This window comes from Typopeltis vanoorti, chromosome 24, assembly GCF_054136105.1.
Source record: "Typopeltis vanoorti isolate ZY-2024b chromosome 24, IOZ_Tvanoo_1.0, whole genome shotgun sequence".
NCBI classification, from domain to species: Eukaryota; Metazoa; Arthropoda; class Arachnida; order Uropygi; family Thelyphonidae; genus Typopeltis; species Typopeltis vanoorti.
In genome coordinates, this window is record NC_143572.1 from 73,753,668 (window position 1) to 73,772,987 (window position 19,320).

At 36.8% G+C, this 19,320-nt stretch overlaps 1 protein-coding gene across 1 annotated transcript in view; it reads left to right on the forward strand.

Annotated features, from left to right (window-relative positions):
• Positions 1-19,320, forward strand: part of LOC150093409 (uncharacterized) — a 245,584-nt gene that overhangs the window by 69,337 nt on the left and 156,927 nt on the right. Inside the window, exon 7 of the mRNA XM_090413816.1 lies at positions 9,997-10,167. Within this exon, the coding sequence (XP_090269942.1) occupies positions 9,997-10,167 (171 nt within the window). The remainder of the gene's footprint in view (positions 1-9,996; positions 10,168-19,320) is intronic.

The following is a 19,320-nucleotide window of genomic DNA, read 5'->3' on the forward strand; positions in this document are numbered from 1 at the left end:
CGTGATCCCATTGTGCGCAATTCGAAAATTTGAATATGTACCCACTTGCTACTTGAAATCATCAGTTATACAAATTGCCACAAAATGATTCATCTGAATTTGCAGTTGAAGCTTCAGAAAGTGTTAGTCCTTAGGTTGTGGACGTGTGTGTGTGTGTGTGCACACTCAATGAACAAAATACTAGAGATACCTACGTAATCTTGTATCAGTCCTCTAGCGCAAATAACAGCTTATACTCTCTGAGGCATTGACTCCACCAGACTCTGCCTGAGGGTTGCCCAAAGTAATTCCAATCATGTCTGTTGCAGCATTATCCACAACTGCACCTTAGATGTTGGTTCTGGATACATGGATCTGATGTCTCACCCTATAGCATCCCAGAGAGATTCAATCTGTTTTAAATCCATGGAAATTGGGAGTCCGCTGAATGGTCATGCGAGGGATCAATACAAGTCGCCATAAAGAGCTCAATGGAGAAAGCATTTGTCAAACTGCCGAGGTTACCACGTTGCCAAATAATGGAATTCAAAGGATAAAGAATATTGATGACAAAGAAAAATGGCGGGAAAGAAAGAACAGGCATATAGCCAGAAGAAAAGGAACATTACTGTGTAGACAGAGGAATTGAATAAGGCCTGTACTGAATGAACATAGTGTATGGAATTCAACTCATTATAAGTACTTAGAAGGATATGTAAATACTTCTGGGCACATAATTCACATTATATGCTTTGTTCCATGTTAAATTGTGCTAGTATAAATATTATTATTATTATTATTATTATTATTACGGGCAACTCCAGGGAGTCATTAGACTCATCGAGGGAGGCCCCAAATCATTTTCATCACAACTATTCGACATTCATACAGTATCTATCATACCTCGCCTTAAACTCATTCACTGTCACAGCATCCACCACAGACTCAGGGAGCGCATTCCACTCATTCACTACTCTAAAAGTAAAGAACCCAGCTCTAACACCTTTACTAACCACACTTTTTCCCAGTTTCCATGGATGTCCCCTAGTCCTCCCACAACTAGCCCTGTTCTCAAAAATATCTTCTGAATTAATTTTATAGAAACCCTTCAGTAATTTGAATGTCTCAATCATATCTCCCCTCCTCCGCCTATCAACCAATTTTTGCAACCCACAAATCCTCAACCTGTTCTCATACGGTTCATTCCACAGACCTGCTATCATCTTGGTCACTCGCCTCTGGATCCTCTCCACCTCCTCCCCATCAAGAAGAAACCTAGGTGACCAAATCTGAGCACAGTAGTCGAGATGAGGTCTTATCAAGGCTCGATACAGAGGAACAATAACCTGCTTGTCTCTGCTTGTCAACGCATTCTTCAGCAACCAAGTGATTTGATGAGCTGATTTGGCCACTTTTGCAATGTGTCCCCTAAATTTCAATTCCTTATCCACCAACACTCCTAAATCTCGTGCCTCATCAATTTCCTGGAGCACGGTTCCACCAATGCAGTAAACTGCCTCCCATCTTTTCACCCCAAAATGCATAACCTTACATTTTGCCACATTAAATTGACATCCATTCTCCCTAGCCCAGACCTCCAATCTATCCAAATCATCCTGCAAAATTTTGACGTCATCTGCATTCACTATTGCCCTACCCAACTTCGCATCATCCGCAAACAAATGAACTGTTCCTCTCAGATCCTTTCCTATATCATTTATGAACAAATTAAACAGCAGTGGTCCAAGAACAGATCCTTGTGGTACACCACTAGTCACAGGCCGTCTTGTGGACTCTACTCCTGAGTAAACCACTCTGATATCTCTCCGTCAACCACCCTCCTATCCATCTCACCAACCCTATGTCCATTCCCATATGCTGCAATTTACTGATTAGAATTCCATGTGGTATCCTGTCAAAGGCCTTAGCAAGGTCCAGCAGAATCACTGTAAACCCATTACCCTTATCCAGTTCAGCCGTCACTGTGTTATAATACGTGAGCAAGTTACTGAGGCATGACCTACCCTTCACAAAACCATGCTGTCCCCGATACAGTATCCCATTTTCTTCTATCCAATCTTGTATTTTCCTCTTGACTATTTTCTCTAAGACCTTGATAATGATTCCTGTTATGCTGATTGGCCGGTAATTTTCAAAGGTGGTTCCAGCAGCCTTGGAACCACCTTTGTGCAGTGGAACTATTTTCCTCTCTTTCCACCCCCTTGGGACTGACCCAGTCCTGAGGCTCAAATTAAACATAATGGTCAAGGGCACTGACAATTCTTTGGCCACTTCACGTACGACACGAGCTGGTATACCATCCAATCCCACAGATGTATTGACATTGAGGTTCTGTAATAGACTAGTTACCTCTACCTCATTCATCACAATTCCAGTATAAGCTGTTGGTTCCTCCATTTCCGCAAAGCCACCACCTGGATGATATACTCTTGCAAAGTGCTCGCTCAGTAATTCCACAACATCGACTGATTCAGTTACCTCCCTACCCTCAGCATTTTTTAAGATCATTCTACCATGAGCATTTTTCCTTTTACTTGCAACATATTGAAAAAACTGTTTGGGATTCTCTTTAGCCTGCATGGCCAATTGCCTTTCGTAATCTGCTTTTGCTTTTCTTACCACCCTTGTTACCATCCTGGCCTGAGCTTTATACTGTTCATGCACCTGATGGTCACCCTTCTCCTTAAATTCTCTCCACAATTGTTTCTTTTTTTGCAGCTCAAGCTTAATAGTGTTATTCATCCATTTAACCCCTACCTGATTTATTATTCGGACTCTTGGTATACAGTCAACCATTGCCTCCTGCAAACAGTTCTTAACCACCTCCCATGCACCATCAACATCCAGCCCTTGCAGTTTTACATGCCATGGCATTGAGCCAAGCACACACCTAAGCTTGTCATACTTACCAGCCCGGTAATTCCACATATACCCTGTCTTAATTGTAAATTCGACTCCTTTAGCCACCTCCCAAGTCATGACCTTATGGTCACTCTCACCAATTGGTGGCAACATGGTCATGTTCGTTACAGCTACATTCTCAGTTGCAATTACTAGGTCCAGCACTCTCTGCCCCCTGGTATTTTCCAATACATGTTGCCGTAGATAGTTGTCCCTTAATAACTGCATAAAATCCAATTCCTTCCTCCCATGTGCCCTCTCCTCTTTCCAGTCAATGTTACCATAATTGAAATCACCCATAATAATTACCCTCCTTCCATTCATTTCTTCTATTTGCTTATGCATACTATTCCCGCCATCCACTCCATCACCCGGTCTATAGCAGCACCCAATTGTATATTTTGTTCTGCTGGATTGTATCTCACACCAAACAGCCTCAAATGTGCTTTTTTCCCCATCCTGCAGTTCAACTTCTATACTCCTTGGCTGAAGCTCATCAGCTATCATCAATAACACTCCTAACTAACATTATGATATAGTTGAATAGGTATTTACTTTATGAGTAAGCAAACTGCTGTATATAGTAAACGTAAGTTATTGTTTATCAAGTATATGCTTGGAAAATTAAATGTTTGGTGAATAGGAATGACTACTAAATTGTCCTAAGTTGTGTTTAGGTTATAAGATAGAATTGTTGGAGAACTAAGCCTAAGATAGAATTACTTGTAATTTCTTTATATCCATGTTCATATGTGGATTGAACAGTGTAAAAATAGATTTCTTGGATTAATTAAATCGGTTTGTGAAACAACATATTCTGACTAAATCAGTCAATGCACTAATCCCAAAACTACGAACCTGCATGTATCTGACAAAAGAGGGGGCAAGATATTTTTAATATGCTAAGTAATAAGTTTAAGCTACGATTGATATAAGGTAAAGATCACATCTTCTTTAATAATATCTTCTTTGTCTTTATTTAAAATTCTTACAAACTTGCACACTCAATGAGTAGTTTAACTGGCACAGTCATAAATCAAATAAATTTGTTAAATTACAGAGTGTGAGCGATAGTAAGAAAGCAAAAGCATAAACTGTTACAACTAAAATTTGAGCTATCCTGTTAGGTTAATCCAGGAATTTGGGATATTTTGGACAGGATCACATACGACTTGGCCAAGCACCTATTACTCAAAAACAAGGAAAAATGAATAATGAAGTTTTAGGCATTAAAACAACAGGAAGGCACAAGACAATTACGATGCCATAACGAAAGGAGCAGCCAATCACAAACCGACAACACCAAGAGCAGCCAATCACCCACAAACGAAGTTAGGAGCAACCAACCACCATCGATCATGGCCTGGTTATCAACCAATCAAACTACAATCTCACCCAAGGTGAACTCTCACTGCTGGAGAAAGGTTTAAACTATGCCATTGCGCTGAGATCACTAAACAAACTTGATATAATTTATCATATCGAGAGAGGTTTAAGATCCCTTCCCGCCAAATTAGTTGACAAAATACAGATGAAAACCTTGTATACTAAATTCAAACAAATTAAGCAGCAACTTAAACAAAGTGGAAAAACTGGCCCTGAAATCCCTAAAAAATAACCAGGACATTATTATCACAAAAGCAGATAAAGGGAATGCCACTGTTGTTTTAGATCGGACAACCTACATAGAAAAAATTAACCATTTGGTATCGCACCACAACACCTACCAAATTATAACCCAACGCAACAAAAAGAAAAGAAAACAACTGAATTAATTAATTCGTTAACATGTGGCTGGAAGAAACAATTAAAAAACTAATACCTCAGTATGCCAGCTCCCAGAATTTATGGCCTGCCAAAAGTACACAAACACAGACATATCACTACGTTCATTTGTGGAAGGAATCGACAGCCCGAATTACCACTTAGCCAAAAAATTAGCGGCCACACTCAAGGAATTAGTGGGTCATTTCCCCTTCCTACATAAAAAAATACACAATATTTCATAAACAAAATTAAAAACATTACACTCAACGACCAAAATCTATTAGCTTTGACATAACTTCTCTTTTCGCCAATGTCCTAATCAGTGATACTAACTTGCTCTTACAGAACATATTTCCACATGACATCACGGCCCTCTTTGCCCACGTACTCTGCTCCGGGGGTATTTCATGTGGCAAAACAATTTTTACCTTCAAAAAGAGGGTACAGCCATGGGCTCAAACACTCCCCCCCCCCGATAGCTAACTTTTATATGAAAGACTTTGAGCAACGAGCTCTAGAGTTGGCGTGCCTAAAGCCCAAAATTTGGCTCAGATACATCGACAATATTTTTGCCATTTGGCCCCATGGCTGCGAAGCACTAAATACATTCCTTAGTCACCTGAACAAACAACACAAACGCATCCAATTCACCATTGAAATAGAAAAAACAACTCTTCCGTTCCTAGACAAACTCGTCACACATCTTCCCTCAGGCTGTCTCTCCTTCTCAGTCTACTGCAAACAGACACACAGGCCAGTACATACACAAAACTTCTTATCACCACCCAACACAAAAACTAGGAGTCATAAGCACCCTTAAACACAGAGCTCAAACTATGTTCAAATGAACAAGCTCGTAACCAGGAATATGAGATCATCAACCATACCTTTATAAAAAATGGATACAGTAAAAAAAAAAACATCCACAAGATCCTCCACAGAGATACCACTAAAAACAAAAAAAGATCCTCTGCCACACCTAGCCCCCCAGGGGATTTACAAAATACAATGCACATGTAACATACCATACATAGGGGAAACAGGGCGAACCATTCCAATCAGGAAGGATGAACACAAACGACATATACCTCCATTTTGGAAAAACCAGCCTTTCTGACCACGCACACCAAACATACCACAGAATTGATTGGAAAGGTACCAAGTCCCTACACCACACCAAAACCTGGTTCTAGAAGAAATTCAAAGAGGCATGTGAAATGCTCAAACATAATCCAAATCTGAATAAAAATGATGGTCTAACCATTCCAAGAATGTGGAGGACCCATCTGCAACCACAAAGAAAAATCTCAATACAAGAAGTCTTATATTGAGATTTTTTTTCCGGAACATTCAATAGTAACCTGAACTGTACAAATCCAGAAGAAAATCTAAGTATAACAATATGAACTATACAATTCCAGAAGAATCTTAGTACATGAGGACTTTAGCAGAGTTTATTCTAGTTTTCATTTATTTTTTTTTTTTATCACTAGAGGTGGCTAAGTAAAAGATTACTTAACAACATAGATTTAATATACCTTTATAGAGTGCAACAGCATGTAGCTTGGTTCCTATAAACATGTATCCTTCTGATGATGACTTCGATACAGGGGTCGAAACGTCAAGTTTTTTTTATTAATAACTAGTAAAATAATCATTTCAACACGTGTGTTTTGTGTCCCTAAATTCTTAAATATGAATGCTGATCACCATGTAACCTTAAAAGGAAAGGTAGAAATAATGAAAGCTGCAGATTAAGACAAAGAAGACATTAACAATACTTCCTTCAGGCAGAGAGACAGCACACCTATGAACACTTCGTAAAATACAAGTAAGAGTCTAATAGATCTATAGTTTTTCAAGTATTCTCTGTCCTCTTTTTTATTTAAAAGAATCACTGTAGCATTGTTCCATCACATGGGAATTTGGCCTTTGTCAAGGCATTTAGTAAATAGTTGGACAAATACCATCTCTACCTCCAGACTAGGAGCTTATAAGATGTCTGTAGTAATACTGTCTTCTCCTGGAGCTTTTCCTTGGCTTATTTTCTTGATAGCATGAGTGACTTCCTCTCACAGAACTCGTGATGGTTTCAGTTAGGAAAATATTGACTGTTTGAGTTGTCTTACATTAGCTACTGAGGTGGCACTTTTTAGAACTTTCTAGTATTGTTTGATTGCTGTTCTACAATTCTGTTTTGAAGATGGCTATGAAACTTAGCCAAAATTTCTATAAATAAGTTTTAACATAAATTATTTATTATTATTATTATTATTAGACAGGTATCTCCATGGAGTCAGAAGACTCATTGTGGGAGATCCATTTATTCATATACTAGCCATTATTCACACAATACCTATCATACTTCTCCTTAAACTCATTCACTGATGAAGTATCCACAACCACCTCTGGCAACCTATTCCACTCATTCACCAACCTCTAAGCAAAAAAAACCTAGTCTTAATACCATTGCGCTAACCACACGCTTATGCAACTTCCACTGGTGACCCCTTGTTCTCCCTCTTCTTGTGATGTACTGAAAAAAAAGTCTTCAGTGTCAATCCCATAAAACTGCTTTAATAACTTAAATTCTTGTGACATCTCCTCTTTTTCATCTATCAGCTAATTTTTGAAGCATACAAACCATCAATCTGTTCTTATAGGGAGCATTCCACAGACCTGCCACAATCTTTGTCACTCGCTTCTGGATCCTTTCCACAACTTCTTCATCACTACAGAATATGGGATTCCAAATCTGTTCACAGCAGTCCTGATGTGGCCTTATATAGGGAAATAGTAACCTCTTTATCCCTGATTGTTAGTGTGTTCGTCAACAACCACTTAATCTGATATGCTGTTTTGGTTACCTTCACAATACATCCTCTAACTTCAACACTCTATCCACAATTACACCCAAGTCCCTGGCCTCATCGGTTTCCTGCAGTTCAGTTCTATCAATATAGTACACAGCTTCTGATCTCTTCCCAAAGTGCATTACCTTACATTTGGCCACATTAAACTGGCAGCCATTTACCTTTGTCCATACTGCTAGTCTATTCTTCCTGCAGAATTGCATCAAATTCATTTACTGTTACTCTTCCTAGTTTAGCATCATCAGCAAACAACTGAATATTTCCTGTCAAATCATTGCTTGCCTGTATCATACTGTGGCAACAAACTCACAACTTTTGCTTTCTCATTCTTCTTTTTCACATGCACTAGGAACTCTTTCATGTCTTCTTGCATACCTTCCTTTCATTATTAAAAATTATGGAAACAGTTACTGTGCTATAGTAAAACTTCAGTTTAACATATACCAAAATAATCACTTGACATTTCGACCTTCATATCAAATATACACAATATACAAAGAAACAAGCTACATTACAATCTATACGCTATGCTAAAGTCGCAGTAATTTGGTCAACCGTTAAAACTACTAGCCATGAAAAAAAAATCCTTACTATATCAAACTAGAGTCCTGTTGTTATCTATTTGGTTACAAATTAAGCGCTAGAGAGCAATATGCTCTCACATAAATTAGAACCAAACAGTAAAGATGGTGGCCAATAAGAGCTGAAGTTATTGCTTAGACTCAAATAAGTGTTTGCTGGAAAACTTGAAGACCTTAAGTGGGCCGAATGTATCCCATCCAAATTCTTAGGATTTTTATGCCACCATTATTGTTAAGATTAGGATGTTGATCAAAATTTCATAGGCTTCTTTAAATTTGTTTAAATACTAGGTTTTTGTATGATGTAAGGAACGGGACGTGATATTAGAGGCCTGCTTCACCAAAATTGTTAAATTTAATGTATTATTTGTGTTCTTTTTTACGGATAGGAATTTTGTGTCCATTTTTCACCAATATAAGGTAGGTTACAGGTGCAATGGATATGGTATACTCTGGAATGAGCCAATTGGGGAAGAGTCGTTGAATATGTTTTTTAATTTTATAGGTGGTTTAAAAGTAGCATTAAGATTATAATGGTGTAGAATTCTATTTATTTTTTCTGATAACCCTTTAATGTATGGGATAGCTATGGTTTTACTGTAATTTATATTACATACATTTTTCGATGAAGTTTTATGAAGAATGTTATTGATGGTATATTTGCTATAGCAAAAATACCATAGTGCTTCTATCAGAGTAATTATTACTAAATGGGATGTTATATATTATTGCATAGAAAGAAACATTAATTTTTTTCCAAATAATGTAGCTGATAAAATTTGTTTGGAAAGCAGTAATGTTTTGATTAAAATGCAAGCCATATATAACAATCTCACCAAAATAAAACTGGCAGGAATTATTATGCACAGTTTTATTTTGGAACATGTGTTAGTAATGATTAGTCAGGACAGTGACCATATTGCTGCCTTTTTCTCCAGTTTTCCCAGAAAAAATCTATGTTTGTGTATCATTTCTTTAATGTCTCCAACAAGAATCAGCTTTTGCTTTATCTCTGTTACCCATCTTCTCTAATAATCTGAAAATCTCTCTTCACTTCTTCCCTAGTAGAATGTTCCATGGGATCACCGACACAAATTTCTCTCATTGTCCAATTTCTGATTTTGAAATTTGTCAGTATCACTCTGCTTAAAATTGATTGTCATTCATTGATTTTGAGATTGAATAGTGTAACCATACCTTCCTTTTTTAATTACTATTGCCTGAATATATAATTTTAGAGTTATTATTTCAATGGGCTCACCTGTTCTAGTATTCTTAATTTAAATAATTCCAATTGTACCAGTATGGTACATTGTATTTCTGAGATTCCTCTACTAGCTTAGCCTGTTTTCTAATAATGCTTCTTTCATTGGTTTGTCTGCCTCCAGTTGTTTTGAGTTGAGCTTGATCTTATTCCAGTAGCTTACTTTTCACTATTTGCCCTAATTCCATGATGAAAATAGTGGGCAAGCCTTGTTTAACTGGACAACTTTCAGGCAGCATGGTATTTTGACTGTCTTGTATCATCACATTATATGTGTGGTTTAAGCCATGCATATAGATGATACACGATTGTGTAACTTTACAGAGTACAATTTGATAAGATCCATGTGGCTCATTTGATAAAGACAGTGCCCTTTGGTAGAAAATACCTTCAAGGATATGAATAACTTTTGTAAGAATTTTTCAACAGAAGGCAAGTTAGCTAGTCTCATACAGAGATGGCACGGATTTCTTCTGATTGTTCAGATTTTTCATTCTACGCCTTCTTCATCCTTCATTGAAGACAAATTTATTATTTGTTTCAAAATTAACTTGTAAATTTATCGGGTGCTGTTCCAAAGAATACAAAACAAAACATGTTTCACTTATAGGTTCCTCCAAAAGAGAAACAGAACAAACCTTTTAATGTACCATTGTCAAAGAAGGTGCCATCTGTATCTGAGAGGCATATGTCCAATGAAATTAATTCAGACAGTTTAAATAATACTCACAAAATGCAGAATGTAAATGCTGAGAGAAAATCCCCAAAAGATAGACCTGAGGTATGTATTTATACAATTAATATTTATAAGTTTACTTATTACATTAATTGTAAACAATTACAATTTACAGTTTATTTATTAGATAATCCTCAGCAAGAATAATGTCTTATCTGCAGTATTGTAGCATTTATTTCTCTTGTAGAAGATAATGTTATTAATTTTTCTAATGTTACTGATTAATTTTTCTATAAAAAGTGTCAGTTAACTGGATTATTTTTATAATGCTTTGATATGACTGTATTTGACTACTATTGGTTTACTGAGGATTAGGAAGGTGGAGAGAATCCATAAGCAGGTGACCAAGATGGTAACTAATATGCAGAGTACTTTCTGTGAGAATAGATTGAAGATTTATGAGTTACAAAGTTTGGTTGATATATAGAAAGAATATATAGAAAAGCAGGCTTTTTTCATCCTGCATACATTCAGACCGACTAGGAGAACACACACAATTTGCATACAGAATATGCTATTGGCTTAGGGCTAACCACCTTATCATGGAATCATGGTTATGAAATCCAAGGATACCTTGGATGGTTATGGGCACTTAAGGGCCTGTTAATCCTGCAGAGGTCGTGGCTGATCTGACAGATACAAACAAATTGTTTAATATAAATATTCTTACACATATCCAGTGTATAGCTTGGAGGTCATGAGTAGCTGCGCATGCATATATCACGAGTGATATTCCACACTGTTTATCCAGTCAGTTTTGGTTTAACATGTGTTATGTAAAGGTGTGTGATATTTCATAGTAAATTGTATGTGTACATTCATTACTAGCACATACTAGTAATGAATGTATCTCTCAGATACACGTGACCTACACCGAAATTTTTTCAACCGTAACCTCTGCAGGGTTAAGAACCATAGAAGAAGAAGAATTATTATTGTTGTTTGTTACCTGACACCTCCAAAGATGCATCGCATCGCAAGAGGGCACTCCACACTACAAAATCCATTATCTGTACTACTTAATACACAATCCATCTACACTTGATATCACTATCCACCATATGTATACTGCACCATCTACTGCCCACTAATAGTATTTTTATCTGTTAATTGCACGTCTTCCCTGGCCAGTTTACCATATGTGATATTGACATGATAAAAACATAAGTTACTAAAGGAGTTTTATAGGGTAGATGCAGAAGGAAACGGAAGAAGATGGACTGAAGGTAAGCAAGCAAGAGGTACTGTATAAGGAACTGAGTAAATTTGATCCTAATAACATATCTTAAACTTGATGACATATCATTGCTTATTTTAAGGAAATGTGTCAGTTGAGTTAATGGCAGCTTTGACATGTTTGTTTAACAAGTTTTCATTCCAAAGGAGTGGAAAGAGGGCAAAATTATTCCATTTCAGAAAGGCATGAGTGAGGATATGACAAATAATGATATTATTTCATTTCACAGAGGATATGACTGAGGATGTGAGTTATAGGTGCCAGTCTGTGTTTTTGGAATTATGATTAAGGTGTTGGAGAGGTTGGTGAGGACTGCCATTCAAAGTTAGGTTGATAACAGCAGCTATCTCTGTGATAATGATCATCATGAGTAAAAGGGGAGATTGTGTTTTAGTTGTCTCCTTATGTATTAGACATTGGACAAGGGAGATGCATGTGCAGGGGCATATTTAGATATTGCTAAAGAATGATAGATTACCACTTGGCAAGTTAACAGTAATTAATTTAAAACTTGTTGAGTGATTGGTTAGATAATGGATTAGTGAGATGAATACATGATTAGCTCTATGATAGATATCAGCAGTCAGGTTGTATATGGGTAATCATAGGGTTGTATATGAGAATTGGTTCAAGGATATATTGTGGTTGGTCGATGAATTTAGTACTCCTGTAAAATTGGTGATTTTTGTCTTTTTTATTGTGTTTTTTTCCTTAGAAAATAGCGTTTTATAGTACACTAGTGTAGATTTTAGTGTTTTTTAGTGTATTTAGTATTTTATCACATAGTTTTATTAAGATATTTCAATAATTAGTATACGTTTAAAATGGTGCCAAAAAAGCAAGAAATGTAATGCTAAAAAAAGCACTGCAGGCGAGAACAAGAAGGTTAGCCCACACTAACGAGGCTATTAGAGATATGGAGGAGGTTAATGAAAGTGAATTAACCTCCAAAATAGCAAAATTGAAGAAGATCATCAGAGACATGACACAGGAATTGCAAAAAGTTGAGAGGCGTGTAAATGAACAGAGGGAGGAGAAGAAGATTAAACAAGAAAATAAGAAAGAACAAAGCACAGAAGCAGGTAAGTCAGGAAATAACAGAAATCAGGTAAGTGACGTTCTTAGTAAAAAGAAAGAAGTTATTTGGTATGGTGACTCTATAATAAAACATGCTATTGATGAGCGAGTTATAACTTCAAGTTTTCCTAGAGCGAAAATTAAGAATATAAAGGAAGCAGTTTAAAAACAGAAAAGAAAAGTAAACGAAATCATACTTGTAGTAGGTACTAACGACCTAACTGGCGATAAGTTCAGTATGAGAGAAGACATGAAAAGGTTGTTGGAAGAGGCGAGAGTGAAGAGAGAAAAGTGAAAGAAGTCAGTATTTTATCTCACTATGATAAAAATGAATTAAGAAGAAGAGCTATGATGTCAAATAATTCGATGCGTAGACTGTGTTGAAGGAATGGATGTTAGTTTTGGATGTGTGGAGGGAGTTTGAGGGAAGATTGGATTTGTATAAGAAGGATGGCCTACACCTGAATGAGTTTGATATCAGGAGTCTAGAAACACTAATAGCTGGTATGAGACCTAACACAGAGAGTCAGGGAAACTAAAATATAAAGGGAGGAATGGTGTGAATGTGAGTGTAAGAGCGACAACGGTATATAACTGTGTTAATGACGGTAATGGGCTTTGTCATGAAAATGTTGATCTGGCGAGAACGGTTTCGGGTTTGTGTTTGTCCGGTTCGGATCCAGACTCACATTCCGATTCTTGAATGTGAGTCTGCAAGATATAAGGTAACAAGTAGTGTACCACAAGGATCTGTGCTTGGTCCACTGTTATTCAATCTGTACATTGTGTGCAAAGATGTCTACATGTGTAAGGCATTAGAGAAGAATAGAGATCTGTGGAGGGCAGTCAGTGGGAGCCAGATCTGTGGAATAGGGTGGATGTTCCAATAATTCATAGTGCAGATCCCTTAATTTTCCCATTGCCAAAACACTTTTGTGGGCAGGTGCATTGTCCTGAGGAAAGATGATTTTTTCTTCTGCAAACCAGGTCTTCTCTCATGAGTTTTTTAGTCTAGGGTTCTTGGAGTGTTTAGTAGATAGGAAGTTGAAGTTCAGGGGCTATGTGGAAAATATTGCAAATATAACTCAAAAGATAATTGCAGTGCTGAAACGAACATTCACATGTAAAGATAAAGATGTCATTTTGCCTCTTTAGAAGGTGTTGATAAGACCTCACTTGGACTATTGGCACAGGTCTGGTCTCCTGGTTTCCATTGTGATTCTGATTTATTGGAGAGTGTTATAAATGATATCAGGATTATGGAATACTGATTGTGAGGACAGATTGAGAATTTGCGGACTATAGACACTAGCAAACAGCAGAAAGAGGAGGTGATATGATTGAGACTTACAAACTTCTGAAAGGGTCATACAGGATTTCAATTGATGGAATTTTTCAATTTATGGAGGTTAGCAAAAGGACAAGAGGGCATTCTTGGAAGCTGAGAGTGAAGACCACTAAGAATGGGATGAGGACTAGATTTTTCTCTCAGAGGGTGGTGCGTGACATCAGTATCCCAGAAGAGTGGTTACCTGGGTCTATTTTGGGTTCATTGCTGTTTCACTTATGTGTATATTGATATTGAAGAGGTTTAAGTGAGGTATGAGTTTCCAAAGTTTAAAATATGGAAAGCAAGGATTTGATGCAGAGTATACAGTTGATTGGCGATATCTTACAGGAGGTGGACACCCATATTCTCACAGATTATCGAAATGACGTTGAAGACTTTGACTTGTAGAAGGAGGTTATTTTTCCCCTGTATAAGGCCTTGTTCAGGCTGCATTTGGATTACTGTATTGATTTGATAATCTGAATTTCATGAGGTGAGAATATACTGGAAAAGGTCCAGAGACAGTTGACTAGGTGGTTTCCTAGTTTTTGCAATGTTGAATATGAGGAAGCATGGAGGAGGTGCAATTTGCAGAGCTTATGGATAGGAGGAGGAAGGGGGTGATATGATTGATACATATAAGAAGCATCTGGAATCTATAAGCAGAGTGTGAGTATGGAAAAAAGTGTGGTTTTATGAAATTTGATATAACAGTAGAACTTTCCATAATATGTCTTTTGACTCCTCTGATGAAATGTATATTTTGTTACATGACATGTGGGGAGAGAACAAGAGAAGGGTCACCATTGGAAGATGTGTAAGAATTTAGTTAGCAAAATAAGAGCTGTACTAAGAGTGTGGTTTTCTTCTGGTGTATTTAGCCAAGTGAGTAACATACTCACTTTCCTCCCAATAGTTTGTGGGTTTGAATCCCACCTTAGGCATGGTTGTTTGTGAATGCCTTTAGGATTTTCCTGGTCTGGTTGGTTGAGTGGTAAGTGTACCCATTCTCCAACCAACAAGCTGTGGGTTCGAATCCTACCATGGAAATAGATGTTTGTGATTGTCATTAGGTGGGAGGTTAATTTCATCGTTCAGTGTGAAACCACTGTCTTACTTATTTGAAACTTGAAGTGGCTTGAAAAAGTTCCATGTTTGGTCTCTAGAGCATTGTTTCCCGATTAAATAAAAAATTAATTAAAAATACAAAAAAAAATAATTATAAAATTTATAAAAAATATATATAAAACAGAAAAAAAATCCTTAGCTTACCTATGCTACTGAATGTACTATAGGTTTGCAAATAACACTTTTTGTGGGTGGGTGCAACATAAAAAAAAAGTAGATGAATTTCATTACTGTAAATCCACCACACTGCTTATATGTAGCCTTAAATGATTTGAAATCAGGATTTCCAAATTATCTAATTCTTTGTCTACCCATAGCACTAATACTAATGCGGTATAGGGTTGCAACCCTTTTGTGGATGGATTCACAAAAAAAAAAAAAAAAAGAAATGAAAACCTAAATTTTTTTTCTTGGAGTGATAAATTTAATAGTATTAAATTTGAATTATATACTACATCTTCAATTATACATCTTGAATTATATATACTACCATCCTGGTTGGTGGAGTGGATAATGCATCCATTTTCATCCAGTTAGCTGCAGGTTTGAATCCTACTCTGGCATGGATGTTTGATATTTGCGAATGTTGACATCTATTTGGGTTTATAGGTCAGATTTATTTCAAACTAAGTTATACCAACTAGTTTCGCCAACTGTGGAAAAGGGGTGATATGATTGAGACATTCAAATTACCGAAGGGGTTTCTATAAGATTAATTCAGAGGATATTTTTCAGAACAGGACTGGTGGTGGGAGGACTAGGGGCCATCCATGGAAACTGGGCAAGAGTGTGGTTAGCAAGGGTATTAGAACTAGCTTTTTTACTTGTAGAGTGGTAAATGAGCGGAATAAGCTGCCAGAGTCTGTTGTGGGTGCCATGACTGTGAATGAGTTCATGGTGAGGTATGATAGATATTGTGTGGATGTTAATAGTTGTTCTTGACATTGATATTACAGCCGACTCCTTGGAGTTGCCCGTAATAATAATAATAACTCACAAAATTTCGTGGAGAAATTAAGTAACATCTTGATCTCCAATACCTTCTGGCAAGCCTGGATGTTACATCTTTATTCACCAACATTCCAGTAGAGGAAGTAATCAACATTTTAAGAAGCCTCTTTCCCCAAGACATCACTTCTCTGTTCCATGATTGTTTAAAATCCAACTTTTTCCTATGGAATAAGACTATTTATCAACAATTATCAGGCCTTGCAATGGGAAGCCCTCTTTCACCACCTTGTGTGGATATCTCTTCATGGAGAAATTTGAGAGTAAAATTTTATCTCAACTAGACCCTAAACCTGCAGTGTGGTGGAGATATGTGGATGACATTTTTATTGTTTGGAAAAACACTGAAAAGGATCTTTTCGAGTTTCTAAGCAAGATCAACTCTTTGCACCAAAATTAAATTCACTTTAGAACTTGAGAAAGAAAACCAATTACCATTTCTGGACACTTTAATTAAGAAACAAATAGATGGACCCATCAGCCTTACAGTCTATCACAAACCAACCAACACAGGTTGATTCTTGCACTTCACTTCTTCACACCACATTTTTCAGAAACTTAGCATTGTACACATGCTAAAAAATAGAGCCTCTCTTTACGACAGATGATAAAGACCTCAAAGATGAACTCTTCCTGATATCAAACAACCTTACAAAGAATGGTTATCCTAGAAAATTGATCCACAAGCTACTTTTCTGTGACCCCCCCACAAAGACAGCCTGAAGATATACATTATAATTCCGCTATCGTAATTCTGTATATCGGGACAGTTTCCGATAAGATTGCCAGACTCCTCAAGCCACATGGAATACGAGTAGCTTTTAAACCTTCAAAGACCATTCGCCATTTCTTAAGATCTCCAAAAGACAGTCATCCTTTTTACAAATATGCTGGAGTCTACAACATTCCCTGCTCGTGCGGCTTGAACTATATTGGCCAGACTTCTAGAAGTTTTGAAATCAGGAAAAAGGAACATATAGGAGATGTTAACAATAATAGAGAAGAGAAATCGGGGTTAGCCTTTCATTTCTCTAGGACAAACCATATTATAGAATGGGACAAAAGCTCCATGCCCTACTTAGAGGAGGATTTCCGCTTCCTAATGATAAAATAAGCCACAACAGTTATTCGTTAAAAACAAAACCTAAATAGAAACCAAGGATTAATTCTGCCTGAGATCTGGAAGACCCTCATTAGATCTTTAAACTTGCCAGAATTAAATTTTGCTACAAATTATAGAACGTTCCTACATAACAACAAGTGAGATCATACACGCTCTATACATGTGATGTATGTGTTCTTCTGTTTTTCGTAAAAATGCAATTATATTCGGTTCATTTACAGTTTTAGCATTTAAGTTGTCTTACATCTATATATCTTTTACCCTGATGAAGCCAACAGCTATAGTTGGGGAAACGAATTTGTGTAACTTAGTTTGAAATAAATCTGACCTATAAATCCAAATAGAAGTCAATCTTTCCTATAGTTCTTGTGGTCAAAAATAACCGTTTTATCATTATTTGTGAATGTCTTTAAGTGGGAGATAAATTTCATCATCCATTGTTAGACCATCATCTTGCTTATTGGAAGCCTAAAGTTGCTTGTAAAAGATTACAAGTTCTAAAAGTACCAAATGTTTTGTCTCTAAAGTACGGTTTCTGGAATATCTAATTCCAGGTTGTTCTTTCATGTCTTTCTGGCAGGTGATGTCTTCATCATCTGTGTAGGAGTTGCATGAGAAGTATGATATATATGAATATATATATATATAGAAGTATACAGTTTAAGAGATAGCTTGCACTTGAATGGATTTGGCATCTGGAGCCTGGAAAAATTGCTTAATGCGTGTGAGACCTAATGCAGTGATTCAGGAAAACTAGATCATGGAAGGAATGGTGAGAATGTTTGTATAAGTTCAGCTTTGGTATGCAAACCTGATGACAATATGAATGGCATTGAGTATCGTTACGCATCTGGTGAAGAGATGAAAATGTACACTTTGGGTTCAAACCTTTTATATCTGGATAAGGAAAATAGAAAGTTGTCCAACAGGGCCAAGTGGACTGCAGATCTTGGTATAAGAAAGAGCCAGGTGGTAATTAGTTAGGTCTATTCACAAATGTCAGAAGTATCAGGAACAAAGGAGTTGAGTTGATTGTTTTATTGAATATGTTGCTGTCTGAGATTGTTATAAGTGAAATCTGACTATCAGAATCAGATGTAACTGGGATCAAGTGTACAGTATAATGTTTTTTAGGAATGGCAATAGAAATAGGAGAGGAAGTGGGGGGGGGTACTGCTGATGACATCAAACGACTTGAGTCCAGTTAGGCTACAAATGCATGAAAGAAATAATGGTAATAATGCCCCATGTAGCAATGAGTGTGAGGCTATCTAGTGTGAAGTGGAGGCTAACAGAATGAAATATATGGTTGGAACCTGGCAATTCATTTGCTGGAGATAATGAAATGCATTGCCAGATTACTCTACTGTTTACCGAAGGAGTAATGATTATGGACAATTTAAATTTTTTGAATATTCATTGGGCAGCAGAAAAAACTCATAAGAATGAAGAAGAATTTATTGAGCTGTTACGAGACAACACTCTTGATCGGCATGTGAAAGAAGCAACTCTAGGATAAACAGTGCTAGATTTGATCATAGTGTCCGAAGGGTGCTCCAGTTAAGGATGTGAATATTTTGTCATTAATCTGTGACAATGATCATACCTTACTGATCTGGGAAGTAATAATCTGTCTTTATTGGATGTTCCAATCAGTACAGGCAGGGCCGGATTTAGACTTGCTGAGGCCCTAAGCTATACAAAACCCAGAGGCCCCCTACTGTTTTAAATTACATCAGCTGGTCTTTTTTGTTTTTTTATTTGAGGCCCCGGCAGATTGCGAGGCCCTAAGCTGTAGCTTTTTTAGCTTATACGTAAATACAGCACTGAGTACAGGTTATGTGCTGAATTACAAAACTGGAAATTATGTCCAACTCAGGAGCATACTATCTTTGGTCCAATGGTATCAGTTACTCAGTGGGAAATATGTAGCAACTGCATGGAAATCTTTGAAAAAAGTGCTTAAAAGAGGCTGTATTTGAATGTACCCTAGAGTTTGAAGAACAAATGGGATGGGAATGATATATGTGCAACTTTATTTAAGCAAGAGATCCACAAGAAGATGATACTGAAGGAATATTGTGAGAATAAGAGTAAGAGGAGTTAGGAAATATATAAAGTGCAAGCCAGAAAAGTTACGAGTATTGTACAGAAAGCCTAAATCAGAGTATAAAATGAAATCAGCTGTTCAGTCTAAAGGCACCACAAAAGAATTTTATTATTATGCTGCAAGCAAAAGAAAGAATGAATCTGGAAGAATAACTTTATTGAATGCAGATGTACTCTTGTATCAGA